This window comes from Chelonia mydas, chromosome 9 (genome assembly GCF_015237465.2).
Source record: "Chelonia mydas isolate rCheMyd1 chromosome 9, rCheMyd1.pri.v2, whole genome shotgun sequence".
Taxonomy (NCBI): Eukaryota; Metazoa; Chordata; order Testudines; family Cheloniidae; genus Chelonia; species Chelonia mydas.
This window is the reverse complement of record NC_057855.1, coordinates 83815327-83840920: the sequence shown is the minus strand read 5'-3', so window position 1 is coordinate 83840920 and position 25594 is coordinate 83815327. Positions and strand designations below refer to the sequence as shown.

General features: G+C 42.6%; 1 protein-coding gene across 6 annotated transcripts in view; it reads left to right on the top strand.

Annotated features, from left to right (window-relative positions):
• The window catches only part of COL4A5 (collagen type IV alpha 5 chain), a 140984-nt gene that overhangs the window by 43449 nt on the left and 71941 nt on the right, over window positions 1-25594 (top strand). For all 6 annotated transcript variants that reach the window (XM_027822656.3, XM_037908331.2, XM_027822655.3 and 3 more), the window contains exons 2-3: window positions 2538-2597; window positions 23946-24035. In XM_027822656.3, the coding sequence (XP_027678457.2) occupies window positions 2538-2597; window positions 23946-24035 (150 nt within the window). The remainder of the gene's footprint in view (window positions 1-2537; window positions 2598-23945; window positions 24036-25594) is intronic.

The following is a 25594-nucleotide window of genomic DNA, read 5'->3' as shown; positions in this document are numbered from 1 at the left end:
ACTAGAATTGTGACAGCTGACACAACCTCAGTTGTCTCACTGCAACAATTAACACCATCCCAGATTAGCATAGCTGCAGGTGAATGAAGTTCTGTTTTTCAGTTTGAGGCTTAATAATCTGTTTAGGCTATGAGCCAGTAAGTTCCCAGTGCCAGGTAGGTGATGGGTCATGTCTTAGCGAGGCTCTGATAAGGAAAAATAGTTCAAGCATGGCATACCGAAGGTCTGACACGCAAAGGGCTGTGCCTGTTTGACTGAAACTTTCTTTGTATAAAATGTTGAAAAGTTTTAGTATCACAAAGTTTAACACATGTGCTGTACTTACCTACATGCCTCCAGCTTCCATCCAGACCACATCACACGATCCATTGTCCACAGCCAAGCTCTAAAATACAACCTCATTTGCTCCGGTCCCTCAGACAGACGCAAACACCTACAGGATCTCTATCAAGCATTCTTAAAACTACAGTGCCCACCTGCTGAAGTGAAGAAGCAGATTGACAGAGCCAGAAGAGTACCCAGAAGTCACTTACTACAGGACAGGCCCAACAAAGAAAGTAACAGAATGCCACTAGCTGTCACCTTCAACCCCCAACCATAAAACCTCTCCAGTGCATCATCAAGGATCTACAACCTATCCTGAAGAATGATCCCTCACTCTCACAGACCTTGAGACAGGCCAGTCCTTTCTTACGAACAGCCCCCGCCCCCCCAACATGAAGCAAATACTCACCAGCAATTACACACCACACAACAAAAACATTAACGCAGGAATCAAACCTTGTTGCCAACTCTGTCCACTTCTATTCAAGGGACACCATCATAGGACCTAACCACATCAGCTGCACCATCAGGGGCTCATTCGCCTGCACATCTACCAATGTGATATATGCCATCATGTGCCAGCAATGCCCCTCTGCCATGTCTGGTTTGGCAAATGTACAGTCTCTACGCAAAAGAATAAATGGACACAAATCAGACGTCAAGAATTATAACATTCAAAAACCAGTCGGAGAACACTTCAACCTCCCTGGTCGCTCAATAACAGACTTAAAAGTGGCAATTTTTCAACAGAAAAACTTCAAAAACACTCCAATGAGAAACTGCAGAACTGGAATTAATTTGCAAACTGGATACCATCAAATTAGACCTGAATAAAGACTGGGAGTGGATGGGTCATTACACAAACTATAAAAACTAATTTCCCCATGCTAATTTTTCCCCTACTGTTACTCACACCTTCTTGTCAACTGTTTGAAGTGGACTACCCTGATTACCACTACAAAAGTGATTTTTTTTTTCTCCTGCTGATAATAGCCCACTTTAATTAAATTGTCTTGTTAGAATTAGTAGGCAACCCCTGTCTTTTCGTGTACTGTGAGTGTGTGTGTGGATAGATAGATCTAGATCTTCCTACTATATTTTCCACTCCATGCATTGGATGAAGTGGGTTTTAGCCCACAAAAGCTTATGCCCAAATAAATGTGTTACTCTCCAAGGTGCCACAAGTACTCCTCGTTGTTTTTGTTGATACAGACTAACACGGCTACCACTCTGAAACCTGCTGTACTTTTGTTCTAGACAAGTGTTATTACTAGTCAAACTATTCCAAATTGTGACCATTCTAGTGTTACTGCTTGTGATTAACTAACTGTAAAAAAAGCTTAATAATCACTACATATCAGTATAGACATGTCATGCTACAAAACACTTCATCTGCTGATCTCCAGCTGGGAGGCAGGGGGCTCCTGTGGGGGAAATTAAAGAACCCACATGCCAGTGAGTCTAATCATATTTTTGAAAAACTCTGGAGTTCTGTAACAGATGTTGAAAGAAAATAGGTTAGAAATTGAGTGAATGTGATGTAATAGTGTGATCTGGCTCGGGTATCACCAATTGACGCTCTTGCTTGGACCTGAGCAAGAGCAAGCTCTCCCCTTTATGCCAGAATGACCCTTTCGTAGCCTACTTTATCATGCTCTTGGATACACAGTTGATGGGGAGATGCCTGGTGTTATGTTTTTATAGTTCTGATGGTAACTGGGCTGTAGAAGTGGAATTCATCATGTAATAAGTACCTTTCCATTAGCCTCTTGATAAATCCAACCTGTTAAGGTTTGGTCTCAGCTGTGTAAATACTGTTCAGAAAGTGCCATCTGGTGGCTGGAGCCCTTACTGAAATGTTCTTCCCAGATCTGGAACCTGGCCAGGAAAGCTATGTTAGTACCTTACTATTGTAAAAAATAAATAAATAAAACTTAGATTAGAAACTTGCTCTGAGTTTCCCCAGGCTGGTGTCATTGCATGAATAAGTTTTACAATATAGGCTACCTCCCACCTTGGGCATGATGTATAAAACTAGTCTGCCTCAAAGGTTTTCATAAACTATATCCAGTTTGACCACATGGAGGCTAGATGACTTGTATGGATTTTAAAACTAGTATGTAAGGCATTTAAAAATATTTAGTGCACTCTTGCATAGGAGTAGTGTTCAATCTGCAATTAAAAGCTTCTAATGCCTTTTTATTTCTCTTAAGGCTTGCCATGGATGTACATCAGGATCCAAATGTGACTGTAGTGGAGTAAAAGGCGAAAAGGTAAACCCTCTGCTTAAATTTTTCATCAGTTGAAAATAGCTTCTGAAACAGTTGAATTGTTCAGGATTTAATGAAGTTGGGTAAAACACTTAGTAAAACTCTTTTTTCTTTTTTCTTTTCTTTTTTTTTAAACTTAATGTACTGTACAGTGGTGAGTGTGCTGTACTTCTGGGCATTTTTTGGTGGTAATTGGTTCGTTCACACAATACAACACTTGCCTATGTGCTTTTTGTTATAACAATAGTAAATCTCAGAGAGTGGGTGAGGCCTAATGGACCCATATGGTAGCAGCAAGTTAAGTGGGCTCCTAACATCACTTTAGTGGAAAGGATGGGAGGGAAGAAAGCGATAAATATACTTGTCTTGGTATATTAGACTGAGAACATTAAGAAGGCAAATTCGACACAGTGGAAAGTCATGTTCACTACTATTACCCAAGTTCCCCCCTGCTGTCTTGATATGCAACTAAATCGTGGGCGTGCACAAAGCTTTCCTGACAACTAGCTTTCCTGTTTACTCCTCTTCCTTGTTGACTTATATGTTAATAGAAGATTTCAGTCTGCCCAAGACCAAGCAAGCTGTATCAAATGAACTGGACAGTTTCAATGCTTCCAGCTGCTTCTACTTTTTTTCTGCATCCGAGGAAGCAGCCTTACATTTTCAGAAGCTAGAAAAAGCCCTTTAAAAAAGGAGAGTGATGCAATATCGGGAAGGTTTGATGTCTTCCAGGAATCCATCTTCCCAATTTGAAGCAAACTGGGCTCCCAGTTTACTACTGATAACAAGATCTTTGGCTTAGAGTTCTTTTGGAGTAACATAGCAATATGTCAGAATTGGCTAAGGAGAGCTCCTTATTACTCACTAGGGTAGACCTGGTGGGAAACAAAGAATACTAGGCTTGTGATTTGCTTTGTGTTCTGAGGGATGTTATAGCCCAGAGGTGGGCAAACTGTGGCTTGCGGGCCACATCCAGCCCACGGGACCATCCTGCCCGGCCCCTGAGCTCCAGCCGGGGAGGCAAGCCCCCGGCCCCTCCCCCACTGTTCCCCCTCCCATGCAGCCATGCCACTGCGTCGCCGGGGCTCTGGCCCACCGCTCTTGCTGTGCAGTGTGGCTGGCTCCGGCATGGTAAGGGGATGGGAAGCGGGGGGTCCCAGCGTGGAAGTCAGGGGACAGGGAGCAGGGGGTGGTTGGATGGGGCGGAGGTTTTGTGGGGGACGGTCAGGAGATGGGGAACGAGGGGGGTTGGATAGGGCATGGGAGTCCCAGGGGGCCGGTCGGGGGTGTGGATAGGGGTTGAGGCAGTCAGGTGACAGGGAGCAGGGGGGGTTGGATAGGGGGTGGGGTCCCAGGGGACGGTTAGGGGGTCCCAGGAGGGGGCAGTCAGGGGACAAGGAGCAGGGGGGTTGATAGGTTGGGGGTTCTGAGGGGGGCAGTTGGGGTGGGGGGGGCGGGAAGGGGCAGATGGGGGCGGGGGCCAGGGCCAGGCTGTTTTGGGAGGCACAGCCTTCCCTGCCCAGCCCGCCATATAGTTTTGTGACCCTGATGTGGCCCTTGGGCCAAAAAGTTTGCCCACTCCTGCTATAGCCAGTCTCCTCTTAGTACTGGATGCTGCCATCCCTCTTTGAGAGGCAGGGTTTTTTTGTGACTGGAATGGACTCACCATTCCCGATGGGAGATGGGTTGATGGTGATTTGTTTGAAGGGAATGTTCCTTACTTTATACTCTTTGATCTGAAACTGGATGGTGCTGGTAAAATGTTGGTCCTTTGGGCCATGAACATGGCTGCGTGTGTTCCTGAAATTCTGAATCTTGGTTGATGAACAACTTATCCTCTCCTCGGAATGCAACATGATGATGGGATTATAGAAATATAGGGCTGGAAATACCTGTGCTGCAGCAGGATCAAATAACCTAGACCCTCTCGGACAGGGGTTTGTCTAACCTGCTCTTGCAAAGCCTCCAGTGGTGGGATTCTGCAGCCTCCTTAGGTACCCTGTTCCAGTGCTTAACTAGCCTTGTAGTTAGACAGTTTCTCTAGTACCTAATCTGAATCTACCTTGCCGCAAACTAAGGGAAGATCCTAATTTAGGGCTAGATCCACATCTAATTAGACCAGCTGAGGATCTGGCCCCCTGTGCCTGAAAAGCCTGGTAATGTTTATATTGATATGTTCCCATGTAGTTTTCTGAATGTCCAGACCTATTGAACACACTTGAGTAACTTCTTGATTCTTTTTATTCCTCTGTGTTTCCCATTACCAAATTCCAGGAGCACTGTAGTAGCTGAGTGAAATTTTGCCAGTGCAGGAGCCATACTCTAGGCAACTGCCTGCACCTTGCTCATGTTACTAGGAAATTTCCAGCTGGATTAATGCTAGTTAAAATTATTCAGGTCTTTCCTTCTTCCTTGGACTCTTAACAGGGGAGTCGTGTAAACATGGATCCCTTAATAGTTGCCCTGTGTTTAAATGACAGGGTATATAGTAACATCCTGCACACCTTGCCCTCATAACTGGAGATAATCCCTTAGTCTGTGGCCCTTCAAATTTTTGCTGGTGACATAAAAACATGACATAATAACACAAGAATGTCTGTGCGAGGTCAGACTAAAGGTCCATCTAGCCCAGTATCTTGTGTTCTGACAGCGGCCAGTCCACATGCTTCCAAGGGAATGAGCAGAACAGGGCAATTTTGAGTGATCTGTCCTCTGTCGTCCAGTCCCAGCTTCTGCCAGTCAGAGGTTTAGGGACACCCAGAGTGTGCTATTGCATCCCTGACAATCTTGGCTAATAGCTAGTGGTGGACCTATCCTCCATGAACTTAGTTCTAAAAAGAATTCGATAAGTTTTATATTTTTGGCCTTCACAACATCGCCTGCCAAAGAGTCCTACAGGTTGATTGTGTACTGTGTGAAGAAATATTTCCTCTTGTTAGTTTTAAACCTACTGTCTATTAATTTAATTGGCTGACTCCGATACTTGTGTTATGTGAAGGGGTAAATAACACTTCCCCATTCACTTTCTCTACCATCCATGATTTTGTAGACATCTATCACATCCCCACCCCCTTAGCCGTCTCTTTCTAAACTGAACAGTCCGAGTCGTCTTTTGATCTCTCCTCATATAGAAGCTGTTCCACACCTCAAATCATTTTTATTGCCCTTCTCTGTACCTTTTCCAATTCTAGTATCCTTTTTTGGGGGGGATGGGGCAACCAGATCTGGATGCAGTATTTTAGATGTCGGTGTATCATGGATTTATATAGTGGCATTATTTTCTATCCCTTCCCTAATGGTTCCTAATATTTTGTTAGATTTTTTGACTGCTGCTGCACATTGAGCATTAGTTTTCAGGGAACTATCCGTGATGAACCCAAGATCTTTCTTGAGTGGAAACTGCTAATTTAGACCCATCATTTTGTATGTATAGTTGGGATAATATTTTCCAGTATCCATTACTTTTCACCTATAAATTTTGAATTTCATCTGCCATTTTGTTCCTCGGTCACTCAGTATTGTGAGATCCTTTGTAAGTCTTCACAGGCAGCTTTGGACTTACAAAATTACTCAGGATAGTTATTTGCCACTTCACCTCACCCTTTTCCCAGATCATTGATAAATATGTTGAACAGCACTGGTCCCAGTACTGCTGGGGGATCCTGCTATTTACCTCTCTGCATTGTGAAAACTAACCATTTATTCCTACCCTTTGATTTTTGTTGTCTTTTAACCAGTTATGATTCATGAGAGGATACTTCCCTTTTATCCATGACTGCTTACTTTGCCTAAGAGCCTTTAGTGAGAGACCTTATTAAAGGCTTTCTGAAAGTCCAGGTACATTATATCGACTAGATCACCCTTGTCCACATGCTCACTGGCATCCTCAAAGAATTTTAATAGATTGTTGAAGCATGATTTCCCTTTACAAAAGCCATGTTGACATGTTCCCAAGATATTGTGTTTATATGTGCTTGATAATTCTGTTTGCTATGATTTCAACCAGTTTGCCTGGTACTGAAATTAATCTTACTGGCCTGTAATTTCCAGGATTGCCTCTGGAGCCTTTTTTTTTTTTTTTTTTTTTTTTTTTTTTAAATAGGAATTATATTAGCTACCCTCCAGTCATCTGGGACAGAAGTTGATTTAAGAGAGAGATTACATACCACAGTTAGTAGTTCTGCAGTTTCCTTTTTGAGTTCCTTCAGAACACTTGGCTGAATACCATCAGGTCCTGGTGACTTTTATTACTGTTTAGTTCATCAGTTTATTCCCAAACCATCTCTGTTGACACCTCAATCTGGGACAGTTCCTCAAATTTGTCACACAAGGATTGGTTCAGGTTTGGGAATCTCCCTCACATCCTCTTTAGTGAAGACAGACACAAAGAATTCATTTTGCTTCTCAGCAATGGCATTGTCTTTCCTGAGTACTCCTTTAGCGCTTTGATCGTCCAGTGGCCCCATTGGTTGCTTAGCAGACTTTCTGCTTTTCATGTACTTAAGTTTAACTAGCTTCCTCGCTTTTTTGTTAAATGCTACTGTGGTGTGTGAGTGTATTTCCCCCCCACCTATAGGGATGTTAAATTTAATTACATTATGGTCACTATCAGAGGGGTAGCCGTGTTAGTCTGCATCTGACGAAGTGGGTATTCACCCACAAACGCTTATGCTCCAATATGTCTGTTAGTCTATAAGGTGCCACAGAACTCTCTGCCGCTATTATGGTCACTATTACTGAGAAGTTCAGCTATAGTCCTTTCACACCAGATCCTGTCCGCCACTGAGGACTAAATCAAGAATTTCATCTCCCCTTGTGAGTTCCAGGACTAAGCTGCTCCAAGTAGTAGTCCTTAATGGTTTGTCGACATTTTTATCTCTGCATCGTATCCTGACTGCATATACCCAATCAACCTGGAGATAGTTGAAATCCCCCATTGTTCTTGAGTTTTCTGGCTGTTGTAGTAGTAGTATCCTCTTGAGCATTTCACAGTCCCTTCTCTGGTCAGGTGGCTGGTCGTATATTGCTATTGCTATACTTCCATTGTTCAAAGATAGAATTTTTGTCCATAGAGAGTCTATGGTACAGCTTGTCATTTGAGATTTTTACTGTATTTGAGACTCTGCTTTCTTTTACATACAATAGAACCTCAGGATTATGAACGCCAGAGTTACGAAGTGACCAGTCAACCTCACACCTCATTTGGAACCAGAAGTACGCAATCAGGCAGCAGCAGAGATGAAGGGGGGGGGAAAAAAAGCAAATACAGTACTATGTTAAACCTAAACCCCTAAAAATAAAGGGAAAGCAACATTTTCCTTCCGCATAGTAAAGTTTCAATGTTGTATTAAGTCAATGTTCAGTTGTAATAAACTTTTGAAAGAACAACCATAATGTTTTGTTCAGTTACAAACATTTTAGAGTTAAACAACCTCCATTCTCAAGGTGTTTGTAACTCTGAGATTCTACTGTATAGTGCCATTCCTCAACAGTACAACCTACTCTGTCACTGCTATATACTTTGTACTTCTCTAAATGTAACCCGTTGGGGGGGCGGGAGGCACAGGGAAGCAGTACACACATTTTTCCTTACTCCACATGCTGGAGATGCATTTTCCCCCTCTTAATTAGCCATGCATAGGTGGAAAGGGAACGTTGCTCGGAGAGGGAAAAGGAATTGTTGGTCAAATTGCCAACATGAGCCTCACTGTACAGTGAATTTCTTGCCATTTTTAAATAGGGACCTTGTATCTTGAAGAAACTTTGTTCCTTAGACATACTTGTAAATTGGCTTTGTCAATTCAGTACCATTTGAGTCGCAAACCCTTCCCCCAAATTCAACAGAGCACTTGCTGATGTTACCTGGGTGGCTGGCTGATCATGTGGTTTCCAGCTGCTACATTTAAAGTAATTTTATTGAGGCAGCAACCTGAGGGTGACTCTTTGGGGTATAACCCAGACCAGTAAGGGGTTATCACCACCTGTCCTGTAACTCTGGATGCCTTCAGTGCTATGCTGCTGTGGCTCACAAGTTTTGACACACACACACGTATGTCACACCCTGGCTTCCACCGCCTAGTTACTTTTTGTAGGGTGACCCCAACATTCCCCCAGTTCTGAATGTCCCCCAAACCCTCTGCCCTGCAGTGTCCAGTTCTCTGCTGTAACACTCACAGAAGTTTTAAATTCATTGCTCTTTTAAAAGAGACAATACATTACAGCTCATTAATTTAACTGGGGTTTGAACAAACACTTATATTTCAGCCAGAGAACTGAAATGGTTCAGAGTAAAAGTGCAACAAACTTATTTAACAAAAAACATAGGATTAAGTGATACCAGATACAAGGCAGAAAGAAAAAAAGGGTTACAAGCAAACAAAAGTAAAAATACGCATCTAAAACTTAATTTCAGCAAGTTATAATCTTTTTCCTTAGCAGATTTCTCTCCTAAATTCAGTTCAGTCTTCAACCCCCCTTGCTGAAGGACCCAACAGTCTGATTTCAAGAGCTCTGGCTCCTTTGAATCCATCAGGTGATGGATTCCAAAATGGCTTTCTGTTTCTGCTTATATCTGCCAAAGTTTATTGACCCTGTTAAGAGGCAGGAAAACTTCCTGCTGTTCTTCCCTTCCTATTGATTTCCCATCCCCCTGCTGATTCAGAAGTAAATGGGGCTTCCATTGTTTTGATTTCATAATGCTTAATTTATATTGGAGGAAGGTAGATAGTTCCCTTCCCTCCTGCCTGGGGAAAACCTGTTTCTCCCTGGGTTTGGTCACAGACGTTAAAGCATAATATCAGTGAGTATTCATAATTACTCGTGTAGCATAAATGCACACATTTCACTATATTAATCCCCAGTGTCACAGGCTTTCATAAATTCAGTTACTTGATACTCTTATTATATTCATTTCAATTGCTTATTATTTGAGTGTCAGACCCCTGTCTTCACAGTCCAGTAAACCTTTGATATATATTTGAAAAGTAAGCCCAGACAAAGTATGGTATCTACATCCCAGCAAGATGTAGGAAGCCCTATCTTCCCAAAGCTCATTGACTCTCTGCTTCAGGAGGCCAGAAGGCTCCTTGAGGGTGCAGTCTCCATCCCCTAGCAGGATTAAGTATTCATTTTTCAATGGCTTTGTTTATTTGCATGTAAATGTACTTTTCTTTGTATTTAGTCGTGCCTTTACATTGATTCCATTTGCTTGAATGTGTCTCCACGCTCCTTCTGAAAGAGGCATGGCTTAGATACTGCCTGACAGATATATTTTAAGAACACATTTACAGCATGTATCTACAAAGTCCTTTTCTGGGTTTACCATACATCCATCACACAACGATTTTCGGGACCAGCATGTTACCAGTTTGTATATACCTTGCATGACACTTTGTAGATAGTGATTGACAACAGCATGTTAGATGTAGCGACCTTGACCGCCTGACAAGAGTTGCTGACCGAACAGTGAACCCCCAATGGACCTTTGTCGTGCTGGGTCATTAGTGTCAGGTTCCTAAACAGAGGAAGCTTCTTTAAAAGTTACTGAGTATCTACTGTTTCCCTTGAATTCAGTGGGATTTGGGTGCTCAGCACTTGTGAAAATCAGCCCACTTCTTTTAAGTTTAGGAGCCTAATTTTAGGCCATTAAATACTTTCCTTGTAAGCAGCTGTTGCAATTACCTCAGGGAACATTTGTGACTGTGAATGGGAAAGAAGGTTGTCTCTGTCTGTGAACGCCTCCTATACACAATCTTGTTGATGTTGTTGCTATGTAGACTAGGTCAAAGATTGCTCCCTGTTATTGCAGGGGTCACAAGTCAGAAAGTTACTTTGTTCTGCCCAAACTTCTAACCACTTTCAACAGGGATCTAGAGAGGAATTGATAGCATTTTAAGATCAGACCATTCAATTCTGGCATATCCACAAGTTTCAAAGATTGCATAGCTTTGAGACTTCCTTTGAAACAAGGATGACTTCAGTCGTGAACATGACCTAAAATAACTTCAAATACTTGTTTGTCGGTATCACAAGGTTCTGTGTCAGCACATTACAACATACTGAAGTAATTTAATAAGACTTCAAAGATATCTGATGTTAACAATTGTCCAGGATGCCACACCTTGAATCCAGGTGGCTCCAGCAAATGAAATTCCTTGGCAAGTGTGCCTGCCATCCCTTAGCTCATGATATCTTAATTGTATGCCTTAGGAATAACATTCCATATTGGCAACCAGAGTTCTTCAGGTTACTGTCAGTAGCTAGAACTTGGATCTAGCATTCTAGCTGACAGACTTACGGCCCATAGGGACCATTATGTAGGAGGTCAGACTAAGTGATCATAACACAGCCATGAATTAATTCTTTAATCTGATGATGCAAGTCTAAAACTCACATAGATTCCATAATACAACCATAACAGATGTGGTTTTAGACAATCCATCCCCAATCCTATTCTGATTGACTGACTAGCACCTTCCTGGAAAAGTCACAGCATGGGCTAACTGAAAGAATGTGTGACTTTAGCTTGGTCAGTACGTGGAGGACTGCATGCACCCACCAGCAGTCACTGAATCTTGCTTACACTGTCAAAGCTATACCTTTCTCCTGGTGATCCACATTTCCTGCCTTCCTAGGTTTGAGTCACTTTGCGCTACTGATACATTGAATAGCCAGCAACCCTCTGGTGCTTTCCATTGTAACAATGAGATCCATCCTTTTAAAAATATTCTAATTTAGTTTTTCTTTTAGAAACTACTTTTTTCTGGTTCTCTTGATACTCATTCCCCAGAGTGCTCCAAACTGGATGCAATTATGTAGGAGAGAACTTGAGAGAGTAGCTAGGGAGGGACACCATCTCCTCCAGCCACCGTCAAATGCAGACTGTTCTATTGGTATCACCCTCAGCTCCCACCTTGCAGGAAACAGAACTTTCCTTCACTTTATGCAGCACCGCTGATTTCAAAACTTCAGACACACCATCGCCTATTCCTCCTTTCCAGATCAAATAGGCCTCCTGCTGTCTAACACCCCTCCCCACTCTTCCACATGACTCCTCCTAGCATCCAGGCTTCCTCTGCTTTCCCCTTTCTCTCTCTTCCCCCAGGCTAAATTTCACTTGGAATCCACCTAACTGGGGCTAGGGTGGGAGCCTCTGCTTCTGTTGACTCCTAAACAAACAAGGGGGACTTGAGCACAGGCGAATAGTAAAGCTCTGAAGGCACTGCTGGCGGAAGCAGTGGCTACACTATGACTTAGGTGCTGTGGTTCATTAGTAATAGGGTGGCTTGGGATCATGCAGGTACCTGGGTCTGATGGAACAGGACCAGGCTCTGCTTACAGTAGTTTTAAATTGCTATTTTAATACAAGCCATGCCCCAGGGAGCACTGGTTGGCTGTTGGTGAACTTCTCAGGTGCCAGAGTTTTTTAAGACCAGAAGGGACCACTAGATGGTCTTGGCATTTGGCCTCAACCCACACAGCACACCCAACTTCAGTGTCAGGAGGTGAATGCACCAGGCTGTAGCTTCTTGGCTAACTGGCACGTTAATAGCACACTCACCAATACCACTGCTATTATTTTTCAATGTCTGCAAATATTCACTATGGGGTTGGGGGAGTAAGAATGCATTTGCAGAATTCTTGTGCTCATGGATGTTACATGCTAGTAAAATTGGTGAGAACCAGCTGTTCCATGAGAAATCTGTACCCCCGTCCCCACACATCCCTGCATCCCATTCCTAGCCTTCAAGCTGCCAGCATCTGTGTGTGAGACACCAGCATCTTACCTCTGGCCAAAATAACCAGACTGTCCAAGGTGCAGCACAGAAGTAACCGAAATACTTCATCTTAAGCTGCTCCAATGTAAAGTTGTGGCAGGCAGCAGGTAAGGCAAATTGTCATTTGGCATCTCTCCTCTGGAGACCATGTCTTCTTTCTGTAAATACCAATCAACCCTGCAATTGATAGGCAGAATACTTTGCCCGCATAGAGCTTGTAAACTTCAATAGAGAGCTATCAATTTCAAGATCAAGGCCCAAATGTTTAACTAGCTTTGTTTACTGTCCACATTTATGGCACCATGGGATGACATTAAAAAACATTCCCCCACGTGCTCTTGAGATTTTTTTTTCCTTGTCCTAGCGAAGTCTCTAAAGCTAAGAGGCCAGCTAAATTTGCTGTGAACTGTACCAGCATGAAATGTTAGTGTATGTGTAGTACTACATCATTAATGCATGGAAGTTCTCAATGGACTTCAGTGGAGACAGACCCCAGATCCATAACCTTCCAGATGCTTTTCTGGATTTTTCGTAAGTTTCTGCCCAATGCTAAATCTGGATCTTCTAAGTATCCAGTAAAACAAGTCTGTTAATATTTAAAATACTTTGCCACAATTCTACAGATTTACTCTTGATTCCTAACTGGAAGAGGAATTTTTCATTTGATATGGTGAAATTGATGCATGTGGCGGCCTGCAGACAAGCATCACCTACAACTTAATGAGTTTCAGGAGCTGAACACCTTTCAGGATTAAGTCCTTTTAATGCTACTTATGTAGTTAGTGCTCATGAACAAGTTTTTGTTTTGGACTTACTTGTATCAGCTGAGTATCTTACCTGTGTCCGTTGTACTGTGTCTGAGTTATATTGTCTCATTTAGCAAGAAGTGGGCTGTAGCCCCCGAAAGCGTATGCTCAAATAAATTTGTTCATCTCTAAGGTGCCACAAGTACTCCTGTTCTTTTTGCAGATACAGACTAACACGGCTGCTACTCTGAAACCTGTCATTTAGAAGATGGTTTGTGTTTCTCCAGTTCCTATAGCTTTAGCATACCAACAGTTCTCACTCAGTACAGTATCTTTCCTGGGAAAGCCCTTGTAAAATGCAGGCAATAGTAGCATCACTGAAAGTGACAGGTTTCAGAGTAGCAGCCGTGTTAGTCTGTATTTGCAAAAAGAAAAGGAGTACTTGTGGCACCTTAGAGACAAACAAATTTATTTGAGCATAAGCTTTCATGAGCTACAGCTCACTTCATCGGATGCATTCAGTGGAAAATACAGTGTGGAGATTTATATACATAGAGAACATGAAACAATGGGTGTTACCATACACACTGTAACAAGAGTGATCACTTTAAGGTGAGCTATTACCAGCAGGAGAGCGGGGAGGGGGGAGAGGGGAGAAGAAACCTTTTGTAGTGATAATCAAGGTGGGCCGTTTCCAGCAGTTGACAAGAACTGAGCAAAGTGGGGGAGGGGGGGGATAAACATGGGGAAATAGTTTTACTTTGTGTAATGACCCATCCATTCCCAGTCTCTATTCAAGCCTAAGTTAATTGTATCCAGTTTGCAAATTAATTCCAATTCAGCAGTCTCTCATTGGAGTCTGTTTTTGAAGCTTTTTTGTTGAAGAATTGCAACTTTTAGGTCTGTAATCGAGTGACCAAAGAGATTGAAGTGTTCTCCAACTGTTTTTTGAATGTTATAATTCTTGATGTCTGATTTGTGTCCATTTATTCTTTTACGTAGAGACTGTCCAGTTTGACCAATGTACATGGCAGAGGGGCATTGCTGGCACATGATGGCATATATCACATTGGTAGATGCGCAGGTGAACGAGCCTCTGATAGTGTGGCTGAGGTGATTAGGCCTTATGATGGTAAAACTTTCCGTTTGTGCCATGCTATCAGACTTTGTGGCAAATCTAAAGATCCCTTGGTCTCTCCCCACACATTACTAATTTTGGATGACAGATGAGATTGGTGAAAGAATTACAGCTGCATATGATTCAGAACAGTTGTGCCTGCCCTGGAAGTGCCCACAGTACAAAAAGGTGTGCTATGATTCAACAGTTCACGCCTTTCATGGCAGGTTTAAGACATGTTAGGAGTGAACCACACCCTTGTGGTCTGGGGAAAATATTACTTTTTGTCTAGGACTTAAATACAGAAACTCTGTTGCTATATTTGCCTAATAAATCCCATAAGTCAAATAGTGTGGGGATGGGAAAGGAATAAAAATCAGAATTGATCTTTTCTGTGCAGAGTATATCCAGAAAGTAGGCTTCTCTAGTACAGCTGGCATTTGTAGTAAATAGGGGTGTTCTGACATACATACATACATACATACATACATATATTTCTAGTGTGCTGATAGAGTTAAGACAGTCTCTTAACTGCTGTCTGATGCACACTAGCTGAGTTAGAGGACCCTTACCTGCATATTTCTTTGCAACACTTTAAAGTGTTTTTTAACCCTTGAATCCATCGGAAAAACAGAGTTCTAAATAGCAACATCATGTTCCCTATTTCTTCCCTGTCTGTGATTCCCACAAAACTGTGGGAAACATGCAGACCTTTTTTCATGGCAACCAGCATTATGGCCTCTTTTTTTCTATATTTGCTTTGCTAAGTTTCAGTGTCTCCTAGTGGTCTCTATTCACTAACTTACTGCTGCAGCTGTCCACAATACGATATTCCTGTGTCCACTTCATATGCTTTACTCTAAATGCTTTAATAGACTATACTAACTGTCTAGTGCCCTGACACAGGATAAGTCATTAACACTGGATTATGACTCCTTTTTGCAGGATCAAACAAACTGATGAGAGACCACTTCAAAGTAGTAAGGATACAGAAAATCACAGGAGAAAATAAATTGCTTTTTGTTTTTACTGTTCCCTCCTGCTCCAGTAAGAAATATTCCAAATTATTTGGAATAACCTGAAAAATGCTTGGAAAGACTTTAACAAGCTTTATATCGAAGCTACCTTTTGGGTTCTGACCTGTTGGGATGATTCCAGAGAGACTCATACAAGCCAGTAGTTTATACCATCTCTGCTATGAAACTGACCTAAGGACTTTACACGTGTGTGTGTATTGATCTTTTGACCATTTTTTTTTAACTTTCCTCTTTCTTTTTCCTTAATTTATTATTAAACCTTTAGTCTTAGTTACATAAGGATTGGCATCAGCACTATTATTGGGTAAATCTGAGACTCATATTGACCTGGGCATAAGTATCCAGTTCTTATGGGATTGGTGAACCTCACATATTGTGAATCAGGTTTTCAATAACCCTTCACTAGATTAGACTTAGCTGTCTCGAGGGGACCCAAGGGCTGGAATGCGTAAAGGGGACTGTATTTGGCTTCTTGTTAACTGGTGTATTACAGAAGCTGTTTTTGTTACTGGCTTGGTGAATCTAATTCTAGAATAAACTACCCGTTTGGGAATTGTCTGCCCTATTCCTTGCAGTCTGCCCTGAGTGTAGCTTTCTTAGTACGGCCCATCCAGGCACCCCGGTCACAGAAGGGGTGTATGGTATGTAGTTACTATGGTCTAGGGAGCATAGTAACTTCAGTTATCTCAAACACTGTAGCTAACCCCAAAGTTAACCAATTCAGTATCTCTCTGCTGACAAACACTCACTGAAACAAATCCTTTTCACAAAGGGAGTTTTTGATGTAGTGAAGATAAAGCCAAACTCCTTAATGCTTATGGATAGGTTCTCCCCCACTTCTGACAGCAATCTAACTAAAACGGCTTTGGGGGCCAGGTTTACAGACCTACTGAGATGCTTTTGTAAGCTTCATAGGCACCTAAGTCAAGGGGGGAGAGGCACCTAAACTGTTTCGGTGATTTGGTAAATCCCACTAAGCACATTGTACCTTTTGAAAAGCTGCCCTTGGTCTCTAGGGTAATGTATGTACCATGCTATCTAATAGAGCCAAGTAATATATTTGGATGAAAGGCAAGGTAAATGCTAATATAAAGGACGGAAGGGGGAGTCCAATGGCAATGAGCCGTCTTTCAAGTTTCACCTTCAGTAATGGCTATCGTGGGCACGCTACGGCCCCCGGGCCACATCCAGCCCCCGGGACCATCCTGCCCGGCCCCTGAGCTCCTGGCCCGGGAGGCTTGCCCCCGGCCCTTCCCCACTGTCCCCCCTCTCCTGCAGTCACGCCGCCACACGCTCATGCAGGGCAGAGCGGCAGAGAGTCTGGCTCCGGCCTGGCGGCACAGCAGTCAGACATGCTTCTCTGAGCAGCATGGTAAGGAGGGCGGAGCCGGAGGAAAGGGGCGGTCAGGGGACAGGGGGCGGTTGGATGGGGGGGGGTCATCAGGGAACAGAGGGTGGTTGAATACGGCAGAGGTTCTGGAGCAGGGGTTGGGAAACGGGGGGGTGGGGTCCTGGGGGGCGGTGGTCAGGGGACAAAGAGCGGGGGAGGGGTTGGATGGGTGGAGTGTTTTGAGGGGGGCAGTCAGGGGGTGGGAAGTGGGGAGGGGTCGGATGGGGGAGGGGGGCCAGGCTGTTTGAGGAGGCACAGTCTTCCCTACCCAGCCCTCCATACAGTTTTGCACTCCAATGTGGCCCTTGGGCCAAAAAGTTTGCCCACCCCTGCTATAAGCACTCTATATCAGAGCTTCATACCTTCATATGTAGTCATTACTTCTATATCAAGACACAATAAATACTATACAACACCTGCAGAACCTCCAGCTGACGGGAAGGGTCAGAGGTGCTGCAATAGCATGTGGCTAAATTTATTCATGTGTGGGCACATACAGTTCGACATCTAAATCAAAGTGGCCTGGTTTTCAGAAGTGCTGAGCCTTTGTGTCACCCATTGCAGTCACTGAACGTTGTGGGTGCTCAGGTCACTTTTTGTTTTAGGTGCCTAACTTTAAGGTCTCTTGTTTGAAGAACTTGGCATTTGTGAACATTTATGCTCCTGCCAGTATCTCTTCTACTTTCCATTCAATACAGCAGCACTTTCATTCTGTGATGGTTGACATAGGAGACACAGCCATACATAGAATCTAAGATTCCAAATGTGAGAGTGCCAATGTGTCTACGCTTCTGCTGAGTGGAGTGGGGAAGACAGCAAGGCTTGGGTTTGTATTTGGGCTAATAGGATTAGCTAGCCTTCATTATCCATGTCTTTCAGCATCCTCCCATTTCCACCAGAAAACTTGTCAATTTTCAGAAAGTTCAGCACCCACACCCGGTTTCTCCAGCAAGGAGACCCTTCCTCTGACCCTACCCGCAGTATAGGAACTTTATATAATGGTTCTGTTGTCACAAAAAACAGGGCCCCTTCCCTGCTGACCGGGGCTGTTTCTGTTTACTTTTTCTCTTCCCCAGCCCCCCACCAGCATAAACGGATAGATGGCTTTTCTGACAGAAGTTTTGGGCCAAGATTTCAGAAATGTCTTCCGTTTTGGAGCCCACCAACACTGTTTTGTGCAAGCAAGCCAGGTAGCTGGACATCTGCATTTGCCAAGAAAAAGTTTGTTCCTGCAGATTGGAGGTTTGGGAGCACACAATAGTGCAACCATAAAGTAGGATGGGCAATTCTGGATGGAAGCTCTTTGAAAATCTGCCCCCTGTATATACCTGCTTGTATAAAGCTCACTTGGCCAAATGCTATCTACCTCTTCCCTTGGCTAGACACTTGTATCTGTCAAACAGTGATTTTATGGAGGAAATAACTACTCACGCTGTAATTAGTCTGAAGTAATTCCCTAAGGAAACATCTGTGGTACAATCCTATAACTATTCCCTAGACCAGTGTTTCAAATCATCTGTTCACAGTTGGGGGCAGACTTGCTAGCAGAGTCTGAACAAGAGTTGCTCCGGCAACAGTTTGCCTCCTGCTAGGCCCGCATTTGCTGGGGTGGTACTTTTAAGTGCTCTTTGGAGCATGTTTGTTTCATAATCCAAACACCATAGTTTATTAGAAGCATCTGCATCTATTTGCAGTTCTCCTGTATAACTGTTTAGCTTCCTGTGTCTTTCCTTTTCAAATGTCTTGGTCTCCCAATTTAATCTTTGTTTAGAACTGAGACCCTAAAACATGAAGGTGAGCTTCTGGTTCTAAACATAACATCTATAGGAACATTTGGGCAATACTCAAAAAAAAAAAAAAAAAAAAAAAAAAAATCTAGTTGTGTGGCCTTTTGGCCATGATCCAGACTTTGCAAAGTATCCATTTACTATCGTCTGCCCTGTATCCGGGTCTGTATCCTATTTGCATGTTTCAAATTAGTGTTTTGTCAGTAGATATACAATTCCAGGCTTTTAGTGCGCACAGTGCTGCTTCTTGCAGGAGTAACCTCCTGTAACCTTAATCCAAATAAGAATAACCCAAATAAGATTAGGAGGCATTGTATGGGCTTTACTAGGAGGTGCTCTTCCTAGCACAGCTCTTGCATATGAACATATTTATTTAATACATAAAAATCTTTTGCCAGAGCTTGCTCCAGAACTTAGCTGTTGCTAGTGTCTTCCCTGCAGGGCACACCCTCCCCAAATTCTTTGTTTCCACTTTTTTAGAGACACAGACCCTTTTATATCCTGGGTTTGAGTTAATAATACTCATCTCTCTGGCCTTGCATCTAAGGTGAGTCAGCAGAATGGTTCTACATCTTTATGCATAGTGCTGAAGCCTGACACCCTATGTATAAGAACAACAAACTGGAATTAAACTGTCAGGTAGTTTTTGTTAAATCCTAAATAGTAATACTTGTTCCTTTAGGAGTGCAACTGTCTGTAAATAAATTCCTAGATATAAGATCAGTCCCAGGCACTGACTTTTATTTTTTCCAGGAGGGTGCTCCAGCCTGAGGCTGAGACCTTGCCCCCACTCCTTCCCCCAAGGCCCCTCCCCCGCTCCACCTCTTCCCGCCACCTCCCCCAGACCTCCCACCCACCTGCTGCTCTCTGACCTCCCTAGAGCGCCTCCTGCCAGCCACCAAACAGCTAATGGGCCCCAGAGCACCCACGGAGTTGGCACCTGTGGATACAGTGGAATAATGGCCTGAAACAAAAGGGTACATTTAATTTTTAACTACGAGGAAACCATTTTCTAGAAGGAAGGTCAGTTAGATGTGGCAGTTGAAGTACCATCACTAGCAACTTTCATAGTCTGCTAGGTAAAACATATGTACAGTGAAAAGAAATCCCAACCTAGGATGGTCAGGATTAGACTTTCTGGGTCATCTAGCCCTTGACAGTACTTCCAAATTATTTCTGTAACTTCTCTAACCTGATGGAGTAAAGCTGCTGGACCAGTAGCAAAAACCAACAAAAACACCCATCTCAATTTCCTAAGGCCTTCATCAAGGTTTTATTTATGAGGGCTATCGGGCGGTGTGTGCAATAAGAGAACTAGCCAATTAAAAAGGAAAAGCTCTCTAGTTTGTAGTGTAACCTATTCCTAAACAAAATACTTCATTTAACATGAGTTAAGGTTCCTCTTCTCAATTAACTAAACCATAAAAATTTAAGAAATACAAAGTTAAAGATTAAAAGGTTACAAAGTCCAGTACTCAAGTTAGGAAATGCCAGAAGGACCATTGCCTGTACAACCTTAATTTGGCCCCCAGTCTGTAGGCTTTTAATTAGATGCAGAAATGACCACCTGTGAAGAGTCTGAGGTAAGTTACTTGCCCAACATCACACAGGAACTCCAGTTGAAGAAGCAGGGATAGAATCTAATTCTCCAGGGCAACATTCAAACACCTAAGCAATGAGACCATCCTTTTCTCTTCCTGCTGTCCCCAGTTTCATTCACCCTCCAACTTCTGCAACAAATGAAGCAGGATCCCACAGGTGATAGCTTCCTTTATTACACAACCTAAAACCTATGCAGTGAATGAGACCGGAGTCCTGTGGCTTTCTAAATTGTGCATACACACAAGGGGGCCAACTTAGGGTTGCAGTGGCAACATTCATTCTGGCATTTTCTAACTTGAGGGCACTTGACTTGGTAACCCTTTAATTCTTAACTTTGTATTTCCTAATATTTTATGCTTTAGTTGGCTGTTTGAGAATGACCTTAACTAATGTTAAATGGAAGTTTTGTTTTTGAATTTCCTTAGTTTTTTCCCCTATTAATAAGTGTACTGTTTAAATAATAAAGCACTTACACACTTGTTGTCATCAGTGTATATTCTTTTTTGCCACTGTTCTCTCCATTTTACCTCTAGGCACTGTGTTCATTAATATGTTGGAATTAATTAAATTAAAATTGTATTTTAAAAAAAAACTAGGGCTGTCGATTAATTGCATGACCTCTGGAATGGTGGTTGAAGCATGAACGGACATACGACTCTTTAACGCACCTGGCATGTAAATATCTTGCAACGCCATTTACAATAGTACCATGCGAACACCTGTTCTTGCTTGCAGGTGATAATATAAAGAAGAAGCGGGCAGCATTATCTCCTGCAAATGTAAACAAACTTGTTTGTCTGAGCGATTAGCTGAACAAAAAATAGGACTGAGTGGACTTGTAGGCTCTAAAGCTTTACATTTGTTTTGTTTTTGAATGCAGTTTTTTTTGTATATAATTCTACATTTGTAAGTTCAACTTGCCCAAATAAATTGGTTAGTCTCTAAGGTGCCACAAGGACTCTTAGTCGTTTTTGCTGATACAGACTAACACAGCTACCACGTTGAAACCTTTCATGATCAAGATTGCATTACAGTACTTGTATTAGGTGAATTGAAAAATATTATTTCTTTTGTTTTTTTACAGGGAAAATATTTGATTAAAAAAAACTGAGCACTTTACACTTTATTCTTGATTATAATTAAAATCAATATACTGTATTTGAAAATGTAGAAAACATTCAAAAATATTTAAATAAATGGTATACTATTGTTTAGCAGTGCGATTCATCACAATTAATTGCTTTAATCACTTGACAGCCCTAAAAAAATCTTTTTATTGAAACTTCTAAATTACAGTTTTTAAATTTTTACAGAAACTGGAATCGCTATCTATAACGCCCCACGTCTTTTTAAAAAACAAACAAATATTCTGAAAGTCATAACTTCCCAAACTTGTGAGAAACATCTAAACACAATATATGGAAAAAGGATCTGGAATTTTGTATCTTATTTTCATGTAACCCTTCTTGAGCAAGGTAACATAAGAAGAGATGAACTGCATCTGACCCGTGGACTATCTAGACAAGTACACTGTCTTCTGACAGTGGCCAGTGCCAGATGCTTTGGAGGGAATGAACAGAACAAGGCACTTATCAAATGGTCCATCCACTGTGGTCCAGTTCCAGCTTCTGGCAGTCAGAGGTTTAGGGACACTTAGTGCCTGGTGTTACGTCCCTGCCCATCTTGGCTAATAGTGAGCGATGGACCTATCCTCCATGAACTTACCTAATTCTTTTTAGAACCCAGTTACACTTTTGCCCTTCACAACATCCCATTGCAACAAGTCCCACAGGTTGACTGTGCATTGTATGAAGTATTTCCTTTTGCTTATTTTAAATGTGCTGCCTGTTACCTTCATTGGGTGACCCCTGGTTCTTGTGTTATGTGAGGAGGTAAATAAGACATCCCCTTTTACTTTCTCCACACCACTCATGATTTTATAGCCCTTTACCCATGGGCAGTAGGTCAGAGCAGACTAAGCCTCCCCTGGCCTAGGTTGTGGCCCCCGGCCCCGTGTTCTCCTGGGAAGCCCTTACCTCCTTCCCCCTTAGTCATCTCTTTTCTAACAAACAATTACCCTTAGAAAAGGAAGTGTAACCTACTTGAGTACAAACGTGAAGGAACACAGTAGGAGCTTAACCACCTCCAGTCTGCTCTCATTACAGACCCTCCTGGGACCCTTCTTTGCAATAGTGCAATGAGAGTCTGAGGTAAATCAGTTGTCAAAAGCAGTCATTGCCATGATAACCATGGGTCCAGTGACACTCCCCAAAGAGCGATGAGTGGCTGATAATCTTTGATGTCATAATGTTACTGCTCAGGCAGCAGCAAGGGGCAGTAAATTGGTGCTGAGGGAAGAGATGAGGTTTTTCCAGTGTTCCTAAATTTTTTTGAAATTTCCTTTAAATAAATAACACACAAACACTAATGCACATTGGAGAGTATTCCACTCGTGCATTAATTAGCGACTGACCATTCATTCAAATTCCCCAGGCCATGTTGACAAAAAAAGGTCAGATGCTCATCTGCAAATCCTGTAAAAACTGAAAATTGTGATGCAGCTTTCAGCGTGCTCTTGCTACTGAAACACCAAAATACCCTCTGGAGGCTGGAGCTCTTGCTTTCTCAGGTGTTGTGTGTCCCACATTGGTTATCCAAAATTAGTGGACCCTTTTGACTTTACTCTCTCTACCTTAGTTCTGCATCTGTAAAATGAGGGTAATAATAGTCCTTTGCCTCGCCGGGGTGTTGAGAAAATAAATTCATTTCACATTTTTCGAGCAGTCAGTCCATAATGAGGGCCACAGAAATGTCCATGACAAAATTAATTATTCTGTATTCAGCATAAGGTTTGAATAGTGTGCGGTAAATAAGGCCATGGTCAATGCATTGAACAATGAGGCTAAAACAAAATATTGACTAGCTGCTCATTAAGTGATCATTGCCCAACCTGCGCACTGAAGGAGGCAGGGGTCTTGTGGTAAAAATAGTATGTGATTGTGTAATTGAAGACTATCATAATGCATACACACAAAGGAGCTGAATTAAGATTGCACAGGCAACCTTAATTCTGGCATTTCTCAACTTCTGAGTATTTGAGTTTGCAATCATAATGTTCCTCTAATGTAGGGGTGTATGTAACATATAATTGTTCAAATTTCATAATGATAAAATTGCGTACGAATAAATTTATGCTGGCAAATTCCAGTTTACCTATGGTGGCAGCGTTGGTATCACCCGGGCTCCCTGTCAGAGAGCAGGACCCCGTTGTGCTAAGTACTGTACAAACACATGAGAAATGATACCTGCCCCCAAGAGCATACAGTCAAAGTATAAGATGAGGCAACAGGTGAATACAACAGACTGAGGAAGCACAAGGTAACAGCGAGATTACGTGCAGCACGATGAGTATGGGTCACAGCACAGCAGCTTCCCTAGTTGAGTTTTTTTTATAGGTGTGACAGCAGAAGTGACTTTAAAGGCAGGATTTGGAAAAGGACAGTGGTAGCTTTGTGAATTTTTACAGAAAGCTGCTTCATGCTCTTGGGAAGCCTGGGAGAAAGCCAAAGGTACTTGTTTGAAAAATTTGACAAATGACCAATTGAGACTGGTTTAAATACTAGATAGACAGCACACTTAATCTGTTTAATTGGTATGATTGATACAGAGTCATTGAAATGAGTTGTACACTCTATTGCCTGGAAATCCCATAGTTAAGTAGTTGTGATGTTTATCAAGAAGTCAGATTTGACGCCTTAATGTGCTTTAAATCACTCTAGCTGCTTAAATTCTTTCCAGTTCTCTGTAGCAAGCTGAAGTATTGTATTGTCTGAACTTATCATAAATATCCTGTGCAGTATGTAAAAGTACTTAATTTTCCCTGCTTCCGTTTGTAGGGCGAGAGGGGGTTCCCAGGGTTAGAAGGTCAGCCCGGTTTACCTGGGTTTCCGGGACCAGAGGGACCTCCTGGCCCAAGAGGCATAAAGGTAAGTAACAATGTATCCAAACTCTATATAAATGTTACCTCTGGTGCAGGCAGTGTCTAGATTTCCTGATATACTGACACAGAATGCATTAGTGCCATCTCCAGAGCTCCTGATTCAGAGAGCGTTACTGGGTTAATGTTTCAGTGGTACAGTTCCTGGAAGCCTGTTACATTACTGTCCTGCTGTGGAAGTCTATAACTTAAGGCAATAAACAATAGGGAAAATATTTGTGCTCCTCAGATAAGCATTCTACCCCTCACTCGTACAGGAGTTCTGGAACAATTTGTATAGTGGGGGTGCTGAGAGCCATTGAACCAACCTGTAAACCCTGTATATGATGGAAATCACTTCAAGCTGGGGGATGCTGCAGCACCCCTAGTCCCAGCACCTATGCACTAATACACACACCAATTCATTAGGTGTGAAAGTGGCCAGACTGATTGCTCTAAGGGAATGGGGTTAGAGATCAGGCTTAGTGACATGCCGTGTTGCAGCTTTACTTGGCCATGTAACACACATTGTCAAATAACTGAAATCCCCTCTCCCACAGTCCTGTGATTCCATCACCTAGTGAAGTGATGAAGTCATATCTGTTTGCCAGCTGTGTGAATGGTCCCACTTCTACTCTGCCATGAAGTACAATGTTTTCTTACGGTCATTGTTTTGTGGGGAGGCAAGTAAGGGATTAAAACAAGCCCCTTGTGTGACTCCAAAACAATAGTACAACACTGAAGAGAAGAGATGAATGCTCTTTAATTCCTCAATTGCCCACATTTATAACTGTCTGCTCCCGAATAACATTAAAATGTTCTAATTCTGACTGTATAGTGTTGAAATATCTCCAACTCTGCTTTTTATTTTACATACGTAAATAGATACATTATCTAATTTTGTCATCTTTATCCATAATCTGGCTCTTCATTCTGTAAACACATACGTTATACAAAACAGTCACATTTCAGAAACCACGGGAAAGAAGTTATTGCTTTTCATCACATAGAGGAGGGACTCAAGAAGTGGAAACAGTAAACAGCAAATTAAAAAAGCAAAAATGTTATAGATGAATCACATATAGCAAGGGATGGCAAGGAAGGAAAGAGCAAATCGGGAATAAAAGAGATCAGATGTTTTGGTTAGAAAATATAAGTATATTTATACTCTCTTTAATGCACTTCTTTGGCAGATGTCCTATTGCAGGGGTGGCCAACCTGAGCCTGAGAAGGAGCCAGAATTTACCAACGTACATTTCCAAAGAGCCATATAATATGTCAGCAGCCCCCCCCATCAGCAACCCCCACCCTCCCAGAGCCTCCCACCCACCGGCAGCCCCACCAATCAGTGCCTCCCCCGGCACCTCCCAATCAGCTGTTTCATGGCATGCAGGAGGCTCTGGGGGGAAAGGGGGAGGAGCGAGGGCACAGCTGGCTATGAGGAGGGGGCACGAAGGGGTGGAGTGGAGGCAGGGCCTGTGGCAGAGCCAGGGGTTGAGTAGAGAGCGCTCCCCGGCACATTGGAAAGTTGGCACTTGTAGCTCCATCCCCAGAGTCGGTGCCTATACA